This window comes from Phycodurus eques, chromosome 21 (genome assembly GCF_024500275.1).
Source record: "Phycodurus eques isolate BA_2022a chromosome 21, UOR_Pequ_1.1, whole genome shotgun sequence".
Taxonomy (NCBI): domain Eukaryota; kingdom Metazoa; phylum Chordata; class Actinopteri; order Syngnathiformes; family Syngnathidae; genus Phycodurus; species Phycodurus eques.
Window position 1 is genome coordinate 16052640 of NC_084545.1, and position 16355 is coordinate 16068994.

The following is a 16355-nucleotide window of genomic DNA, read 5'->3' on the forward strand; positions in this document are numbered from 1 at the left end:
TCTCAACAGTAAATATGAATCATTATAATAAGCGCAGGCGGCACAGTGGATAACCAGTTAGCATATCTGCCTCACAGTTTTTTTTTTAAATATGCTATCCACTACATTGTGCCCTTTTCAATGCATTTTCAAAAGTAGTTGACAATGCTTACTAAAAGAAAAAAAAATTGGATTTACAAAAAGATTTCCATTTCTGGTCTTTCGATTCTCAGCAGGAGATAAATTCAAGTTAATATGTTTCATATAAGGAGCAACACGTCACATGTATGGACAAAAACAAAATCATTTTGTAAAAATAAACTGTTCACATTGTCAGTTTGGGGTGTTGCGTGTAGAATTTTGAGGCAAAATACGAACTGAAGCCATTTTGGAAAAAGTGAACTGCTATACTTTACTTACGCATTACAGACAAACTTTTTGGACTTTTCAAAAAACATTCAACACTCAACAAACAAATGTTTTCAAACTCAACAAGAAACACTCAAAAACAAGCTGGAGACTAAAATGCTGTTAGCTCATTATTACCACACTAATAATATTAACCGACGAGCTGTGGCGGAAGGTGTTTGTGTGTGTGTGTGCACCCGACAGCTGACGTTTGCTGCCATCGCGACAGTTCTTTTCCTTCTTGTTCTTCTTTTTCTTGTAGTTGTCGTGTGCTCATTCGTTGTCGAAGGCGTGACCCTTCATCCTCCTCCTCCTCCTCCTCCACTCTGGTACCCGAAACGTCCGCCGTCGTCCTCGCTCGGCCCCGCGTCGTACGCGTCGTTCTGGTAGCGGAAGTCGCTTTCCGGGGGGGCCGGCGGCCGGTCGAGTCGGTCGTCCCGCTCTCGGGGGTCGTCGTAGGGGTCGTCGAAGCGTCGGTAGGAGCTGGCGTGGGCTTCCTCCTGGCGAGCGTTCACCTCCAGGGAGCTGTGCCACACGCCGTAGAAGACGTAGATCAGCAGGCCTGATGACAGGAAAACAAAAAAAAAAACACGTTTGGTGGAGAAAAACAGAGAAGCCGAGAACCGTCCAACTCGTCGAGGTTCGCGCGTTCGTGTTTGCGGACTGACCGACGGCGCACCAGACGGAGAAGCGCGCCCACGTGAGCGCCGACAACTTGAGCATCAGGTAGCTGTTGACCAAGATGGCCGCCGCGGGAACAAAGGGCACGCAGGGCGCCGCGTAGTCCAGGCGCCGCCCGCTCTGCGGCTGCCGCGCCACGGCGAGCAAGAGCGCGGCCATGGCGGCGGCCGTCAGCGCCGCCGTCAGGCCCCAGACGGCGGCGGCGCCCGTCCCGGAGCCCCGCTCGGCGCCGAAGATGACGGCGGTCCACAGCAGGAAGGACAGCGCGAAGAAGGCCAGCGTGCAGCGTGTCACCGTGCGCCCGCTCGACGCGGTGGGCCGCGCCGCCGCCGGAACGTCCGGAAGCCCTCGCGGCCGTGACGCGCAGGATTCGCCGTCGTGGTCGCCGGAGGAAACTGAACACAAATGGAGTTGAAGCGTGCGGCGATTCAAGACAATTTCTGTTGAGTCGGATAAAAAGCAAAATCACTTCCAGGTGAGCGCATTTGTGCAAATGCCAACGCAATCAAAATTCCCACATTTTCAGCTCTTCCCAAAAACAACATTCGACGGTTTGTACGCTGCGACGCGGCGCCATGCTGCCCGCTTTGGGCCGACTGAAACGCAAAAGTGCTTTGAAGGAAGATGGATGGATCAAATTTCGCTAATACACCGAAATTCTTTGAACCCTGCTTTAAAACCCTAACCCAATTTGAAAACCCTACCTTGAAACCCTAATGTCAAACGCTAACCCTGTTAACCACTGAATCCCGTCGTCTATGTAACGCGGCTTCACCACTGCGTACATGCTGGAAGCGTGGCCTTGACGCTCTCCGAGCCTCTCCGTTTCAAGTGCTTTTGCACCACCCTGTGGCATATAGACGCAATGACTATCCGAACTGTGAAAAAACAAAAGGAGCACGTGAAGCCAAGCTAAGGTGTCTCGCCGCGAGAAGGTACCGTCAAGCTCCGGGCCGTCTTCCGGCTCGCCGTCGGGCTGGTAGCGCAGCAGCAGCACGCACACGCTAACCAGCGTGTACGCCAGCAGCGTGCCGATGGACATCATCTCGATCAGGTCGCGCAGACTCACCAGCAGCGCCACGAGCGACGCCAAAGTCCCCGAAAGCACGCACGCCGCCGCCGGCGTGCGCGTCCGCGGCGACACGTGAGACAGCGACCTGCGCGAGAGCATCGCTGTGTTGCGTTCGTCGTCGCGTGTCGCGTGTCGCGTGTCGCGTGTGCTATTTGCGCGGCGGCGACCTGAAGAGCAGCCCGTCGGCAGCCATGGCGTAGATGATGCGCGGCATGGGGAACAGCGAGCCCAGCAGCGAGGCGCCGAGGCCGGCGACGGATCCCGCCGCCGCGACGTACTTCCCCCACAGGAAGCCGCGCGCCGCGAACATTTCCACGAGCGGCGCCGAGCCATCGATGCGGTCGTACGGGACCGTCAGGGTCAGGATCACGCTCACCTGCGACACGAAGGGGGAGCGCAGTCAGGTCCGCTTTCCGGGTTTCTGTCCTTTACTCGAGTATTTCTTTTGCTCGTACTCGTTACGTTTGAAAACAGAAACTCGTTTGCGTTCTTCTCGGGTTTTGCTTTCGGCGGCCGCGTTACTGACCGACACGTAAGCGCAGAGACACGTGAGCAGCGAGGCGGTGATGGCGCGGGGAATGGCGCTGGCGCCGTTGGCGTCGCGGGCCTCCTCTCCCGCGGTGGCGATGATGTCAAAGCCGATGAAGGCGTAGAAGCAGGTGGCCGCGCCCCGCATCACCTGAACGCACACCCGCAAGCGGCTCGTGGCTACGAGGCGATTTTGACACCCAGAGCGCCCCGAAAATCGCTTTGCGGCGTTCCCGACTCCCCGGACCCGGCGGCCGACGACGACGACGACTCACCCCCGACCAGCCGTAGGGCAGGAACTCTCCGCCCTCCCAGTTCTCGGCAGACAGGAAGAACAGTCCGGCCGTGACGACGAAGACCCAGACCAGCGCGTTGATCCCGTTCAGGACGTTGTTGAGAGCCACCGAGTTGCGCGCGCCCAGCGTCACGATCAGCGTGACCAGCAGCGCGATGAACATGGCCAGCGGGTCGGGAAACGTGTCCTCGCCTTTGCCTGCCCCCGCCGACACACACACACACACACACACACACACACACGTCACTCACGCGCAGGAAACGTCCCGTTCGTGCGAAGGAGCAGCGCGCGCTGACCGAATCCTCTGAGCGCGGGCAGGTGCGCCGTCGCGTAGCGGGAGACGCCGCGGTCGGCCAGCGAGTCGAACGCGGCGCCGAGGGCCGACGCCCCCGCGGCCGTGCCGATCAGGTACTCCAGGATCAGGTTCCAGCCGATCAGGAAGGCCACCGACTCTCCGACCGTCACGTAGCTGTACGTGTACGCCGAGCCCGTCGTCCTGGGCACGCGCACGCCGAGCTCCGCGTAGCACACGCCTGCCGATCAGAGGCCGAGCAAAGTCACAACGGTCGAATGGCACTCCAAAAAAACGCAAATACATTTCACTTTATTCGTGTAACTCCAACTCAAACTTAGCAGTTCCGTGTAACGTGACATCGTCGAGTGGGCCGAACCCGTTTCCACCAAATGCAGCCAAAGTCAAAGAAGTGCACGAAGAGGCCTAAATTGATTCACATCGGTCTACTCGAGTGACTCTAATGAGTCTAAAATCAATTCTTTTTGCGCTTCCAGAACACGTTCTGCAGTTAAAACACGAGTTCGAGTAACCCCAAACCCGAGTAGCCTACTGCAAACTTAGCAGTTAAACCTCGCACGGCCCGTAACGCCTGCCCGGTCTTCGCGCTCTTCTGGGAAAGGTTATTTTTCAAAACCAAATAAAAACAAGCGGTACTCACCCGGGAGGGAAATTACAGCTGTCCTCCTCCTCCTCCGCAGCAGCAGCGCCGCCACAAATTGTGGAGTGTCGCTCAAGAAAGCGTCTGAGCGTTGCAATGGCCGGTCCCAATTCACATTTCTAATCGAACGCATTTGTTTGGAGTTCAGCAATGGCAAAGTCAAACTATTACAAAATGTACATGTATAAGTTGTGTATTTGATTTGTGACAAATAAATAGGTCGCATGAGAGAAGACAGCGATCTTGCAAGAACAGTCGGAGTCCTCCGTTGCTGTCGAAGCCCTTGTGCTGTAAGACGTGAATGCAAAAAAATGGCAGCAAAAGCCTACTAGAACCTCTGAACTTTATTTGGGCTTCATCGGAAGCGCTTTAAATGGTGGCAAGTGTGTGCTGGCGCCCATTTAAAATGTGTTGGAACGTGAATGTGATGAGCGTGTGCACACTTATGCAACCACTTTTTCTCTCTTTTTTTAAATGTACCGTCTCAAAAACATTTGTACAGCGTAGAGGTTTGCATGATCCCCCAAAAAAAGAAAAGATTGGAATGATTCATCTGGGAAGCCCAAAAACCTGCCATTTGAACAGGGGTGTGTACACTTTTTGTATGCGCTGTATTTGAAGCGCTCTTATTATTGGAGACGAATAAGGGAGCTGCTCTCCCGCTTCTTTTTGCTGTTAATTGCGCTGCATATCTTGCAGTGCAGCTCAGCGTCGCCCCGCACGCCGCGGTGGCACAACGCGGTACTGCGCCTCGACTCACCGGACAAAACGGACGCGGCGGCGGCGACGACGAAGGACAGGACGACGCCCGGCCCGGCCGCGGACTTGGCGACCAGCCCGGCGACCACGTACATGCCGGTGCCCGCGCAGCTGCCCACTCCCAGCGACACCAGGTCCGGGGCGGTCAGCACCTTGGCCAGCTCCGACGGGTCCCCGCCCCCGTGCGCCATGGCCCCCACGGGCTTGGTGCGCAGAAGCCGCCAGCGCGTGCGGCGCCAGGCGTCCGCCCAGGACGACATGGCCAGCTGTGCTCGCGGGGCAAGTGGGGGCAAGTAGGGGCAAGGGGGGGCAAGGGGGCTCACTTCCTCGACGACGCCATCCTTGGGACAAAAAAAGTACACGATAATTCATTCGGTGAAAGCGCAAGTACTCCGTCAACTCCTGGACTTCACGTTCAAAAGCGGTATAATAATAATAATAATAATAATAATCAGAATCAGCATCGTGACTTGTATTTTGGGCAAAAAAGGCTGATCAAGACAAAAGAAGAAAAACACAAAGAAGAACATAAAGAAATTGAACTTTGTATTTTATGCTTTGTCATTTACTCAAAAATCAACAGTTATATAAAAATACAAGAAAATTAAGAAAAATAAAAAGAAGAGAAGAACAAAAAAAATGATTTCCAAGTCTGTCGCAGCTATCTAAAGTCTACACACCCCTGTTCAAATGCCTGTTTTTTTGGACAAACGAGTCCAAGATAAATCATTACAAATCTTTTACCACCATTGAGGTGACCTGTACAACTGAATTGAAAATAATGTGGTTGCACAAGTGTACACACCCTCTTGTAACCAGGGACGTGACTGTGTTCAGAATTAACCAATCACATTCAAGCACGTTAAATGGGAGCCAGCAAACACTTTACAAACACCGTTTAAAGTAACTCCGATTAACCCCAAGCCATGTTCCAGTGTTCTCGTAGGCTTTTCCTGTCATTTTACGGAGTGCTTTTTGGAACTGCTTGTAATTCCCTCCACCTTGATGAAGGGCCCCAGTTCCAGCTGAAGAAAGGCAGACCCGAAGCAAGATGCAGTGGGAAAAGTTTGGAAGCAAATGATCTCTCTCTATCTGTCACAAAAACCCACATTTGGACACGGGTGTGTGGACTTTTTATATGCACTCTGTCTGTCTATTCGTCCATCAAGCTACACAGCAGCACAAACAGTCACAAATTGCAGCGATAAAACAAAAGCCCCGGCTGATAATTGGAAAAAAAAGGCAGACAGGGCGAGCGTAGCGGTTTTTACCTGTTGATGCGTGGTGGAAGGATGGCAGGGTGAATGGATGAGTGGAAAGAGGTCAAGAAGCGTCGTGTGTTCGCCTCCCTGAAATATTGATGGAGCGCCCCGATCGACTTTCACGTCACAAAAGGAGGAAAGCAACACCAGCAAGTCACACCATCTCAAACGTGACCTGTGAAAAACTTTGGAAGATAAAATGCCTCGCCTGATGTTGTCATGACGACAGCACCTGAAAGCGAGATCGATTCATTTGATTGTGGTGGTTTTATTTCTTCGACTTTTGCTTTTCCAGGTCAAGCGATTGACAACAGATTCTTCGCTCGCATTGCTGCCCCGAAAGCCGACAGCAAAATAAAAGCAAATACGTAGACGACAAACTGTACAATGTCATGTTACGCACGAGTTCCGTACGTACTTTGCAAACGGTGCTATTGGGAGGAATGTGGAGAGTTTTATTGTTTGTCGCAGAGTGTTCCAGAAAATTGCAAAGGAGCTCGACCGAATGTTGTGCGGTTAATAAAACTGCTGGAAGGGAAAACGCGGGCGGTGGTATGCGCGGTGAGCGGGGAGCCGACATAGGCCGGGCTCTGGCCGATGAGCATTGTGGAGATGAACGCGACCAGCCAGTTGAAGAGCGCGCCCACGAACCGGGGCGGGCACCCCGCAGCGGTGCCACGTGGTGCTACAAGTGGCAAGGGGGCGAGTCCGACGGCCGGCATCGCCGCGCGACAGCACATCTTTCTTCTCACTCCGACCGACAACTTTGAATGCTTCAAATCGACACCGCTGCCCCAAATTGGGGGCGATGACGTCATCGGCAAACCCAAGTGTATTTCGGAACACTTGTAAAAGCACAATCGAAAACGCACCCCCCGTCTTTGTAATAAGCATGTCATAGTTGGGTTTCCTGTGGAGCTGCTGCAACCTTCCCGCAGCTGATGGACACCACACGAGCCTGACTTGCATCCACAGCCAAGAAAAACAGCAGGCCGTCAAGTCAACACACTCGCTTTTCTCTTTTTCACGCTGTAAATCATCATCCTCCTCCAAAATATCGACCATCTGTTCAAAGATGTCAAAAGGTCTTTTCTTAGAAACACAAAAACTGCGTGTGAGATGGTTCACTATTTCTTCTCTGTACTTCATTGTGACTGCTTATGAGTTACTCGTTGACTTTTGCCATGTTCTCTAAATAGCTCTTATCCCCATCGGGGTCGCGCGTGAGGCCGGATTCCAACCCACAACCTTCTCAACCGTGAGGAAGACGTGCTGCCCCGTTTCAAAGAATTGAACTTAAACGCTCACACTGACTGCCGGTCAAAACAGGAGACCACCACCGAGCTTGGTGATTGTCTCCATCTAGTGGCGGTTGAGTGCGCTGCCGCAAAACGATCACTTACGGCTCAGGAAATTCAAGCCACAGCAGCAACATTCACACATAAACACTCGAGAACAACAAACACGAAAACAAGCATTACATTTGGCGTTTGTGTAAGCGGATAATTCGCTAGTACGAGATGAGTACAGCTTGATACTTTTGCATTCATTGGTGCTTTGTTTTTGTTTGTAGGCTTGTTTTTCACCTGCTGCCGAAAGCCTCCAGGGCTGAATGTACTTAAAACGGTTTCATTTTGATTCATTTGATTGTCATACAAATAACAACTAAATAGTACATATTAATATGCTTGAAATTGCTTGTATATACAGGATGCGTTTATTATCGCAGCGTTTATCCGAGACACAACGGAGGGTTTGCGATACAAATGAGCGCAAGGGACGGAAGAAGATCCAAAACGTTTCCGGCACCGAAGGCGAATGAGAAAAAATATTGCGCAAAATGAATAAAAACACTGAAAAGAAATGTGTTGCGTTTATTTCCGAAGTTATTGTCATACGAAAAAGTAAGCGTCGTGGCGGTCTAGTCTTCCGCCTCGGACCGGTCGTCGTCCTGGCTGATCTGGAAGTAGCGCAACTGGTACGTTTCCTTGTCGGAGGCCACCACTCGCAGCCAATCGCGCAGGTTGTTCTTCTTCAAGTACTTCTTGGTCAGGTACTTCAAATACCTGCGGGGGCGACACACGCAGCTTTCAGCACGAGAACACTCGCGACGGCGTCTTCTCCTCGGCCACCTTTTGGAGAACCGCTTCTCAGACGTGACGTCGATTTTGTTCTTCACGCGGCCGACGGACACCACGTTGCCCGGATTCCCGGTCTTGCCGTTCACCTTGATCCTCTCCTTCAGGAAGCTTTCCTATTGGACACAGTGCAGTGACACGCAAGGGGAGCTAGGGAAGGGCGCCCTAGTCCGCCAACCCCGTTAGCAGCCCGCCAACCAAACGGGCCCCGACCCGTTCCGACAACAATATTGGTCTTCTTTTCCCCTTTGAAGCTGCTTACAAAGTTGGCAGAGTCCAGGATGCCATCCTCGACCGGGTGGGTCAGGTCCAGGCTGAACTTCCAGCCGGGCCCCTTTTTGCTCTTCTTGCCGGCGATCCGCTTCTTCTGCCGAATCTGTCGGTACCACCGCACACGTCAAGACATCCGCCCGCTCCAAACGCAATCGCCGCATGCTAACTGACGTGTTAAGCCACGTCTTGCGCCTTTCCAATGCGGAGTGATGTCATGCCCTCAATCTATGTCACACGTAATAATCATCCCTCGACAATGGAGCTCCAACGATGTTGTGTGCCTAAACATAAACCTTCATGAGCCGTGACTCAAAAATATCATGAACAAAACATCACATCACATCACGGATGGACATACTGTTAAAGGCTTATGTGGATGCATTTGGAAAAACACAGTACCCTCTCCCCGGATTCAGACTTAAATTTCTTTTATTTTTTTTGTACGACTACACAGAAGTGATCTGACTTGAAGCGTTTTTCAATGCCAGGCGTCTGCTTTGACTCTGTAATACCGATATTCAATATGAACGTAAAGCAAAGGTAACTTAGTCTTTATTGAAAGAAACAAATGATGCGTTTTCAATGTTTGAAGTCTGTATAAGGAACACGTGTCGGCACACGCGGTTAGCTAGCGCCTTGGGAAGATTCAAATGAGCTCAAGTTCGCACAAAAATAAACCTGGAGCTTTTTAAGTTAAGTTGAGTTAATAGCGCAGGGAGTTGGTTGCTTTACGTATGAAACAAAGTGCAAAGATGAAAATCAACTAAAATGCAGCGGCGCAGTCGATACTTACCGGCGCCATGTTGGAAGGAAGAATCGGAAAGAAAGAACCCGGAAATGACGCAATGAAACGACGCCTAAAGTCGTCTTACCAAATATGGGCAACGCAACAAAAACAATCCTTAAAAAATAATTTGCAACTTCTTTTATTGTACCAAAGAGACTGTTCCGTCATATTGGTTTTGTTTTCTGTTTTTGTCAAGAAAAATGATCATTTGAGAGCAAAGTGATGTTTTGTGTCATCTAACGACATACACGCGACAGCGAGCATGTCAATCATTAACCGCCCCGTGTGACGTACATGCAAGACTTGATCTAACATTTATTATTCATGTGTGACTCAAAAGAGCCAACGCTCCCTTTGGGAGTGAAATGATTCATGAAAACATTCCATTGCAGACTGCTTGCATCATATTTATTCTTTCGGAATGTTCTCGCGTTGATTGGAAGGGTTCGTAAAATCACCTCTTCAAAGTCATGGAGGGGAATTAGTAAAATGACAGAAAATGGATGGATGGACAATTTAACCATGCAGGAACTCAGCCACTGGAAGTAACCCCCCCCCCCCCCAGAAAAAAAAAACAAACAAACAATAAAACTAATTTGAGCCAACTAATGGACACAGCACATTGACTAGTCGTTAGCACATCGATAGTTGTTTTGCCTCACTAGTAACGTCCTACTAGTACGTAATGTCCAACTAGTATGACAATGAGCAGATAACATAACCATTATTAGTCCCAAAATGAGGACATTTGAATCGTTTCTGCAGCAATAGTGGGTACAGAAAAAAGGGACCTTATGATGGATATGCAATAAATGCTAAGACATTTCACAGAAAGCTGCATTTATGCCATTATCCTTCATGAGGCTACTAGTGTGTGAAACACACCTATGTATTATTATTTTAATTATCATGCTTTATGTACAGCAAAAAATTGCTATATATAAAATATATAAATTGAGTATCAATTGGGTTTAAGTGTTATTAGTGCAGCAGTGTTTGACTTGCAAGGTTTGATTGTGTACGAGTCAAAAATCATGACTAGTAAGAAGGGGTGTGCAAGAATGATCAAATTGACAACTACTTTGATCAGTGATTAATCCTTTACAGACATGAACTTAAAACTGTCCGCTCAACAGTAAATATTGTCCAACTTTTGTCACCCTCCATGAAAGCCGACCAATGATCTTTGTGTTCAATCAAACCGAGACATTTGCAAACATCTGATTTTGAACACAAAGATCAACATTTTTGCTAATTTTCCGACTGATCTTACGGAGCAAACCAGGAACTGAACCGTCAGCAATTTATGCACCGTCAATTTGAACTACTGTCCTGTTTTGAACTAGAGGGATGGAAAGTGATCAATGCTATTTGAATCAGATGAAGGAAAAATAACCGGCAGACTAATCAATGACAATAATTGTTAGTCGGTTGTTGTGAATGTGCTTCATAGAGTAGTAGCTAGGACTACAAAATAGCTTAAGGTTTAATTGTGCACTAGTTAAAAAAAATAAAAAAAACACTACTACTAGTAAGACAGCACCAGTGTTCCGAATTTTACTAGTAAGGACAGACTGTACTAGTACATGGACCATAAGCTAGATAGGAATAGCCAAAGCCACTGGCGGTGTAGTGGTGCATTGGCCTGACATTGCTGCGGGCAGCGTGGGTTCAGTTCCCACTCAGTGACGATGGGAACGCGAGTGCGAGCGGTTGTCCGCGTCTATAGGCGACCGACCGGCGACCAGTTGAGGGTGTAGTCCGGCGATCGCTGCGTTCTGGCCTTTGCTGAGGGCTCAAGTGGGCTCACCAGTCATTCCAACAACAAGACAGAAAAGCAGAGCTTGTCCATTTGTTTCAACGATTTATTTTCAGCCATCTCCAGTCAGGTGACAAAGGCCTCGAGTGAACAAAAAGTTTGCGGCCGCCACCCTCCTCAAACCCGTTTTGAGTTCCTCAAACAGAAAGCTCACTGCAAAGCGCCTCCCACATGTCTGAAGCTCACACTGCATTCCACTTGCGCCTCTTGGGTAATTAAAAAAAAAAACAACAACAACAAAACAAAAAACACTCGTTTAGTATAGGGAGGATGGCTGAGGGCGACTGACAGACGGATTGGTTTGAAGGGGCGAGTGCACGTCTGCCTCACAGCAGTCGGAGGGAACAAAATCACTCACGTGTCTTAAGAAGAATTTTTTTTGGGGGGGGGGAGACTTCCTGGTTTTGGAATTTGGGGTGAAGCTTAAGCGCCCGCAAGCACTCGCTGCCGTCGCCAACATCCCGTCAACGGACAAGCTTGCCGCAAGAGGGGCGCCCCCAAGCGGATCTACTATCTATAGAGGCCCTCGCCTCGCCTCGCTCTAAAAGATGTCAATCGATAGAATATTAACAAAAAAAGATACAAAAGCTGAATCCCATTGTTGTTATTTCAACAGTCAGGAATGTGAGCAACACTGTGAAGGCCAAAAGAAGCGGAAGCGATGAGCAGCTCTTTTTTTTTTTCAGTCGTTTTCTAGAAAGTCGACGCGTTACCACAAAATGTGAGCCATCAGGCAGCGAGCTGCACCCGAATATTCCCCACGGCGATGACAGAAAGCAAAATGGGAGGAAGAAAAGAAAAGAAAAAATAATCGAGAAATGACAAAAAGGATGATTTGAGGTTGTCAGTGAAGGCCGACGCTTTGGTGACAGAAGAACCAATGAGAATGCAAGACTGGTTGTGGGCGGTGCTTGTTGCCGGGGCTGCAAAGTCCGTCCGCTTATTTGTTGGTCAGGACCTTGGTCGCCACGGCGCACTCCTCCCCCATGGCGGACATCACGGTGACCTGCGAAGCCAGCGACACGTGAGCGGTCGTGTGACAACGCGCGCGCGCGGGCGGACGTACGGCGACCCGCGCGACTCACCAGAAACTCGTCACCGGCCTCAAACTTCGTCTCGATTTCCTTGCCGACTTCGTTATCGGGAACGCGCAGGTCCTCGCGGATGTCGCCGTTGTCGGCCATCAAGCACATGAAGTTCTCGGTGATGTTGAGCAGCTGCCAAGGAAACGTTTTGAGTCACGATCACGGCAACGGAAACTTTACAACTTCATTGGGAGATAAAACAACAATGTTGCCAAGGAGCCATCTTGAGCTTCATTTCATTCATTTGCTACCCTCGTCCTCTTGAGGCAGTTGCAGGCTATTGTGGATCGTTTTCGTTCATCAATGACTGGCAGATTTCCACCATCTGCAGTCGAGGCTGACATTTTCTTCGGGATTCCCACTCGCTCCTGTGGCTCTCCCGCAGTGAACAGGGACAAGCCCATTATTTTCTGCGTCATGTTTTACTTAAATATTGTGCTATTATTTAAATACTTTACAGTTTAATTTGAATTCCAATAAAATTGATGTTTTCTTTCTAAAACGGGACACATCTTAAATTCTGTCTAAGTGTTAAAACGTATTAGCACGACTGTAAATATAATGACCCCGTGTATATTCATTCATTGTTTTATATATTTTTCAAAATTGAGTTTGAAATGACAAGTCAAGGAAAATACTGACAAGCAAATACCTAAGTATATAACTTGTTCAATTTATGTTAAGGGAATGGGGGGGGGGGGGGGGGGGGGGGGGGTTTGTAATGCATACACAAATTTTTGTCTTGAGTTTGCCGTCACATTTTCTGTGGGGCCGATGATGTATTACTCGTGCGCTCACTGTAGCCGTCTCGCCACGCTGCACTATTTGCATATCTGATGTTGACCAATACTAGCCACTCACGCCAGCGTAGCATCTGCCCCACTTGCACACTGACTGAAGAGTCTCTGCATCATTTGCACAATCGACATTGTCCCAGATTATCGCCCTACTAGTCACTTTAAACTGCATACACTCGAAGTTTTGCACAACGGTCATTGCACCGGACTATTGCAATATTAGTCATTCGAACTGCTCTACGTGCTAGAGGACTCTGCATCTTTTTGCACAATTGCCCAAAAAAATAATTGTACCGGCATTAGCAGATAACTAGCAACCCTTTATTGCCCAGTGACTGTTTTCTTGGCAATGTCTTCATGTCTCCGAAGTGTTCTCCGTCAATTGAATGTCTGTTGTCGTACTAGAGCGGCTCCAACGACCGGAGACAAATTCCTTGTGTGTTTTTTGGACATACTTGGCAAATAAAGAGGATTCTGAACCACGCATATTTGGTTCGGAATTTGGTCATTTTCCTCTTAGCGGATTTCAGGGGAACCTATTCTCCATTGTTTGATGAAAATCAGCAATAAAAGTATTACTTTGGTGTCATCTTGGCATCAGGGAACAATATTTAAGTAGGAACTATGTTCAAGTGAGTTGGTAAGTTTCATTTAGACAAAAACTGCTTTGTCGGCATCTATAGGGCAATGACAAATCTGTTTATGGGGGTCAGTTGTGGGTTTTTGCTATTCGCAGCCATGAAGTGGGGTTCACTGCTAGAAAAATCGGAATTTTGGTCCACCGAAATGAAAAATGATCCATTTCGCAGTAAACATGAAAACATCATTTGCTCAGTCTGACCCGTGTTCTACGAATATTGCGGCAGAGTTCCCAGCTCAGGCGGTAGCATATTTTTTTTTTTTTTTTTTAGGGTTTAAAAAAAAAAAAAAAAAAAAAAAAAGTGGTAACATACCTGATAGTCTAGCCTCTTGATGGAGGGCACATCCATGTTGTGGGTGGAGGGGCACATGTCTTCATACTTCTTCTGGGTAAAGATGTCGATGCCAGTCAGGTTGACCTGCGCCAAACCGGAAACAAAAGAATCGTTCGTCAACAAATGAGATCGCGGACGCACAAATCGGAAAGGAAAGGCCGCGGGCGTCACCTTAGCGTGGCCGTGCTTGCCGGTCTTGGAGGTGGACATCTCCACGATCTTGCAGGGGCGCCCCCTGAGCACCACGAAGCCGTTCTTGCGCAGGGCCGAGCACTGCATCGGGTACGTGGCCGAGGCGCCGGACTCCACTTTGGCGAATTCCAGATCGGGTTCTGACATGGTGCGATGCTTCTGGGCTGCTGAAATGCAAACACCAACTGGCCTGTGAGCCACGGCACTAAAATTCTAAAACTTTAACCAGTAACAACACGACTTTTATTTTAGGGCTGAAAGTGCTAAATATTTGAATCATCGATTCATCGGTCGATGAATCGGATGATTATTATTATTATTTTTTTTTTAAACTTTTTTTTTAAACGTCACTACGGTCCCTTATTTGGTCCGTAACATCCATCAGAAAATCGTCAAAAACACGGATCGTTTTGTCGGACGGCGACAGAAACGGGAGACGATTTACTGTTGACAGGCTGAAATTCCGAGGATTCGGATAACCAACTTAAACAAGGTCTCACTCCCCGGCTCGTGAGGGAAATTCGCCTCATCGCAGCAACATTTACACCTATAAACTTGTATTAATACAAACAAATACACAGCATTGAGGAGGAATTTCAATCTTACCCAAAATAAGCAATGTTCTTAATCAAAGCATTTGCTCAGCATTTAATGGTGTCACATTCATTTAACTTCATTGCAACATTTCAGATGAGACGTGGGCAATATTTCCTTCTCTTGATAAATTTAGGAAGCTTATGATTTTTATAATTTCTTGGGAAAATGTCCCAAAGTAATGCAGCTCGTTACCCGGACTGCATACAAGATTTGAGCGCACATTAGCCAACTATTAAGAATAATTCACCTGTTTATAATGTTTTCTTTCTTCAAGTTTTCACAAGACGATTGAGCACAATAGCTGATCGAAGCTAGACCGGTTGTGACCAAAACGTCCACGGCATGACGCTGACGTTAATGACAAGCATCGACTAAAGCGCCGGAGAGAAGTAAAAAAGTGAAAAAAGACTTTTGGCGACAGTGAAACGTGGACGCGCTGACGATGAGAACGCGTCAACACGAGGCTGGACTTCCTTTTTTGAAACATTTTGAATTTAGCACTAAACGTGAACGTTTAAGTCCAATATTAGATTCACTCATCTCAAATCAATAATAAAAAAAAGCCCCAAGATAAGTTTCAGCTGGATTAAGTTAGCATATGCTAACTGGTGCTAGCCGGCCCGTGTTTTTCTCCGTCTTTTCAACGCCCAAGTCGATCGTGGCCACATTCGAGCGGGCCCATTTTGGGCCGTCGAGCCTCGCCGGTGTATCCGGGCGGCGCCGCGGAACCCAGCCAAGTGCGGAATCGGTGCGGTGGAAAAGCCAAACGTTGGCGTCCCGTTATGCGCGCTCGCGCCGCCATGCTAACGGCGGCTAGCCGCCTTAGCCGTCCATTCAATGAAGTCGCCATTAAAAGCGCAACGGCGGCCGAGCTCAAGTGCTCCGCCGCCAGTCCGACACGTCGCGACGCCGAGCCGCTCCGGGCAGCTTTGAGTCGGCGAAGGCCGATGCGAGCGCCCTGCGAGACGGAAGGCTTGTCCGTTAGCCGAGAGGATGACAAGCGACTTCTTGTGGCCGAGCGACAAGGCCTCTTTGCCGCTCGGCTTCCACTGAGCCCCCCGCTGCCCTTCGACCCGAACGCCCGCCAAAGCGACGGCTCAGCCCGCCCGGCTCCGTTCGGTCGCTCCCCGCCCGCCGGCACCTGAGCCGCGGACCGTTATTCGCCTTCTTTTCGCCCCCGAGGCACAAACACGCGCCATGCCGCACTTACCTTCCGAGGAAAAGGGGAGCGAGAGTGCGCATGCGCGTCCAACTTACTGCACCACTCGTACACGGTCGCTAGGGGGAGGGGCCCTTTATGTGCCCACGGCGGGACGCCGACGTCGAACCTCCACAAGCATCGACGGCGTCAAGCTCACTTTGGCCGCGGGCCGCGTCGTTGGCAGTTGGCGCTGCTTACCTCCAATCTGGGCGAGAGGCGGGCACACCCCGGACTGGTCGCTAGCCGACACACGAACAAGCCTTCGCACCTACGGACGATTGACATGATCTTCAATTTGAAATCGAAAAATGTTCTCTTTTGGTATTTTGAATTGAGAATAGTTTTCCCTGGGTACTCCCACATTCCCAAAACAGGTTGTGTAGGTTAATTTCAGATTGCAAGTTGTCCGGACTTGTGAATGTTTGTTTCTCTGTATGTGCCCTGCGATGGGCTGGCGACCGGTTGAGGGTGTGCCGCGCCCCGCCCCCCCCCCGCCTCTCGCCCCAATTTAGCTGAGATCGACGCCAGCACGCCCGCGACGAGCGTGAGGAGAAG

At 49.5% G+C, this 16355-nt stretch overlaps 3 protein-coding genes across 3 annotated transcripts; all 3 read right to left on the reverse strand.

Annotated features, from left to right (window-relative positions):
• Positions 1-436: 436 nt before the first annotated feature.
• LOC133396834 (probable cationic amino acid transporter) lies at positions 437-6659 on the reverse strand. The gene is made up of 9 exons (XM_061667064.1): positions 6516-6659; positions 4677-5016; positions 3260-3496; positions 2944-3161; positions 2667-2819; positions 2308-2516; positions 1834-2225; positions 1056-1415; positions 437-949 (listed from the first exon to the last, which is right to left on the reverse strand). Exons 1-9 carry the CDS (start codon positions 6657-6659, stop codon positions 687-689), a joined length of 2316 nt encoding a protein of 771 aa, XP_061523048.1. The 3' UTR covers positions 437-686.
• A 1132-nt stretch (positions 6660-7791) lies between these two features.
• On the reverse strand, positions 7792-9227 carry rpl22l1 (ribosomal protein L22-like 1). Its single transcript, XM_061666400.1, has 4 exons — positions 9142-9227; positions 8338-8451; positions 8070-8191; positions 7792-8003 (listed from the first exon to the last, which is right to left on the reverse strand). Exons 1-4 carry the CDS (start codon positions 9148-9150, stop codon positions 7859-7861), a joined length of 390 nt encoding a protein of 129 aa, XP_061522384.1. The 5' UTR covers positions 9151-9227; the 3' UTR covers positions 7792-7858.
• Positions 9228-10979: 1752 nt separating this feature from the next.
• LOC133396492 (eukaryotic translation initiation factor 5A-1-like) lies at positions 10980-15870 on the reverse strand. Its single transcript, XM_061666399.1, has 5 exons — positions 15810-15870; positions 13982-14169; positions 13790-13894; positions 12040-12171; positions 10980-11960 (listed from the first exon to the last, which is right to left on the reverse strand). Exons 2-5 carry the CDS (start codon positions 14147-14149, stop codon positions 11895-11897), a joined length of 471 nt encoding a protein of 156 aa, XP_061522383.1. The 5' UTR covers positions 14150-14169; positions 15810-15870; the 3' UTR covers positions 10980-11894.
• Positions 15871-16355: the final 485 nt, after the last annotated feature.

What these genes read in the sequence shown, in the direction of transcription:
- rpl22l1 (XM_061666400.1), bottom strand. An exon ending in TCCTGGACTCTGCCAACTTT is followed by an intron (nt 8,192 to 8,337) that starts GTAAGCAGCTTC and finishes TGTGTCCAATAG; the next exon opens with GAAAGCTTCCTGAAGGAGAG. An exon ending in GAGAAGCGGTTCTCCAAAAG is followed by an intron (nt 8,004 to 8,069) that starts GTGGCCGAGGAG and finishes TCGCCCCCGCAG; the next exon opens with GTATTTGAAGTACCTGACCA.
- LOC133396834 (XM_061667064.1), bottom strand. Translation starts at nt 6,659, where the DNA reads ATGCCGGCCGTCGGACTCGCCCCCTTGCCACTTGTAGCACCACGTGGC. An exon ending in GCCCGCGCTCAGAGGATTCG is followed by an intron (nt 3,162 to 3,259) that starts GTCAGCGCGCGC and finishes CGGCGGGGGCAG; the next exon opens with GCAAAGGCGAGGACACGTTT. An exon ending in GTCTCTGCGCTTACGTGTCG is followed by an intron (nt 2,517 to 2,666) that starts GTCAGTAACGCG and finishes TTCGTGTCGCAG; the next exon opens with GTGAGCGTGATCCTGACCCT.
- LOC133396492 (XM_061666399.1), bottom strand. Translation starts at nt 14,149, where the DNA reads ATGTCAGAACCCGATCTGGAATTCGCCAAAGTGGAGTCCGGCGCCTCG. An exon ending in GCAAGCACGGCCACGCTAAG is followed by an intron (nt 13,895 to 13,981) that starts GTGACGCCCGCG and finishes GGTTTGGCGCAG; the next exon opens with GTCAACCTGACTGGCATCGA. An exon ending in AGGCCGGTGACGAGTTTCTG is followed by an intron (nt 11,961 to 12,039) that starts GTGAGTCGCGCG and finishes CTGGCTTCGCAG; the next exon opens with GTCACCGTGATGTCCGCCAT.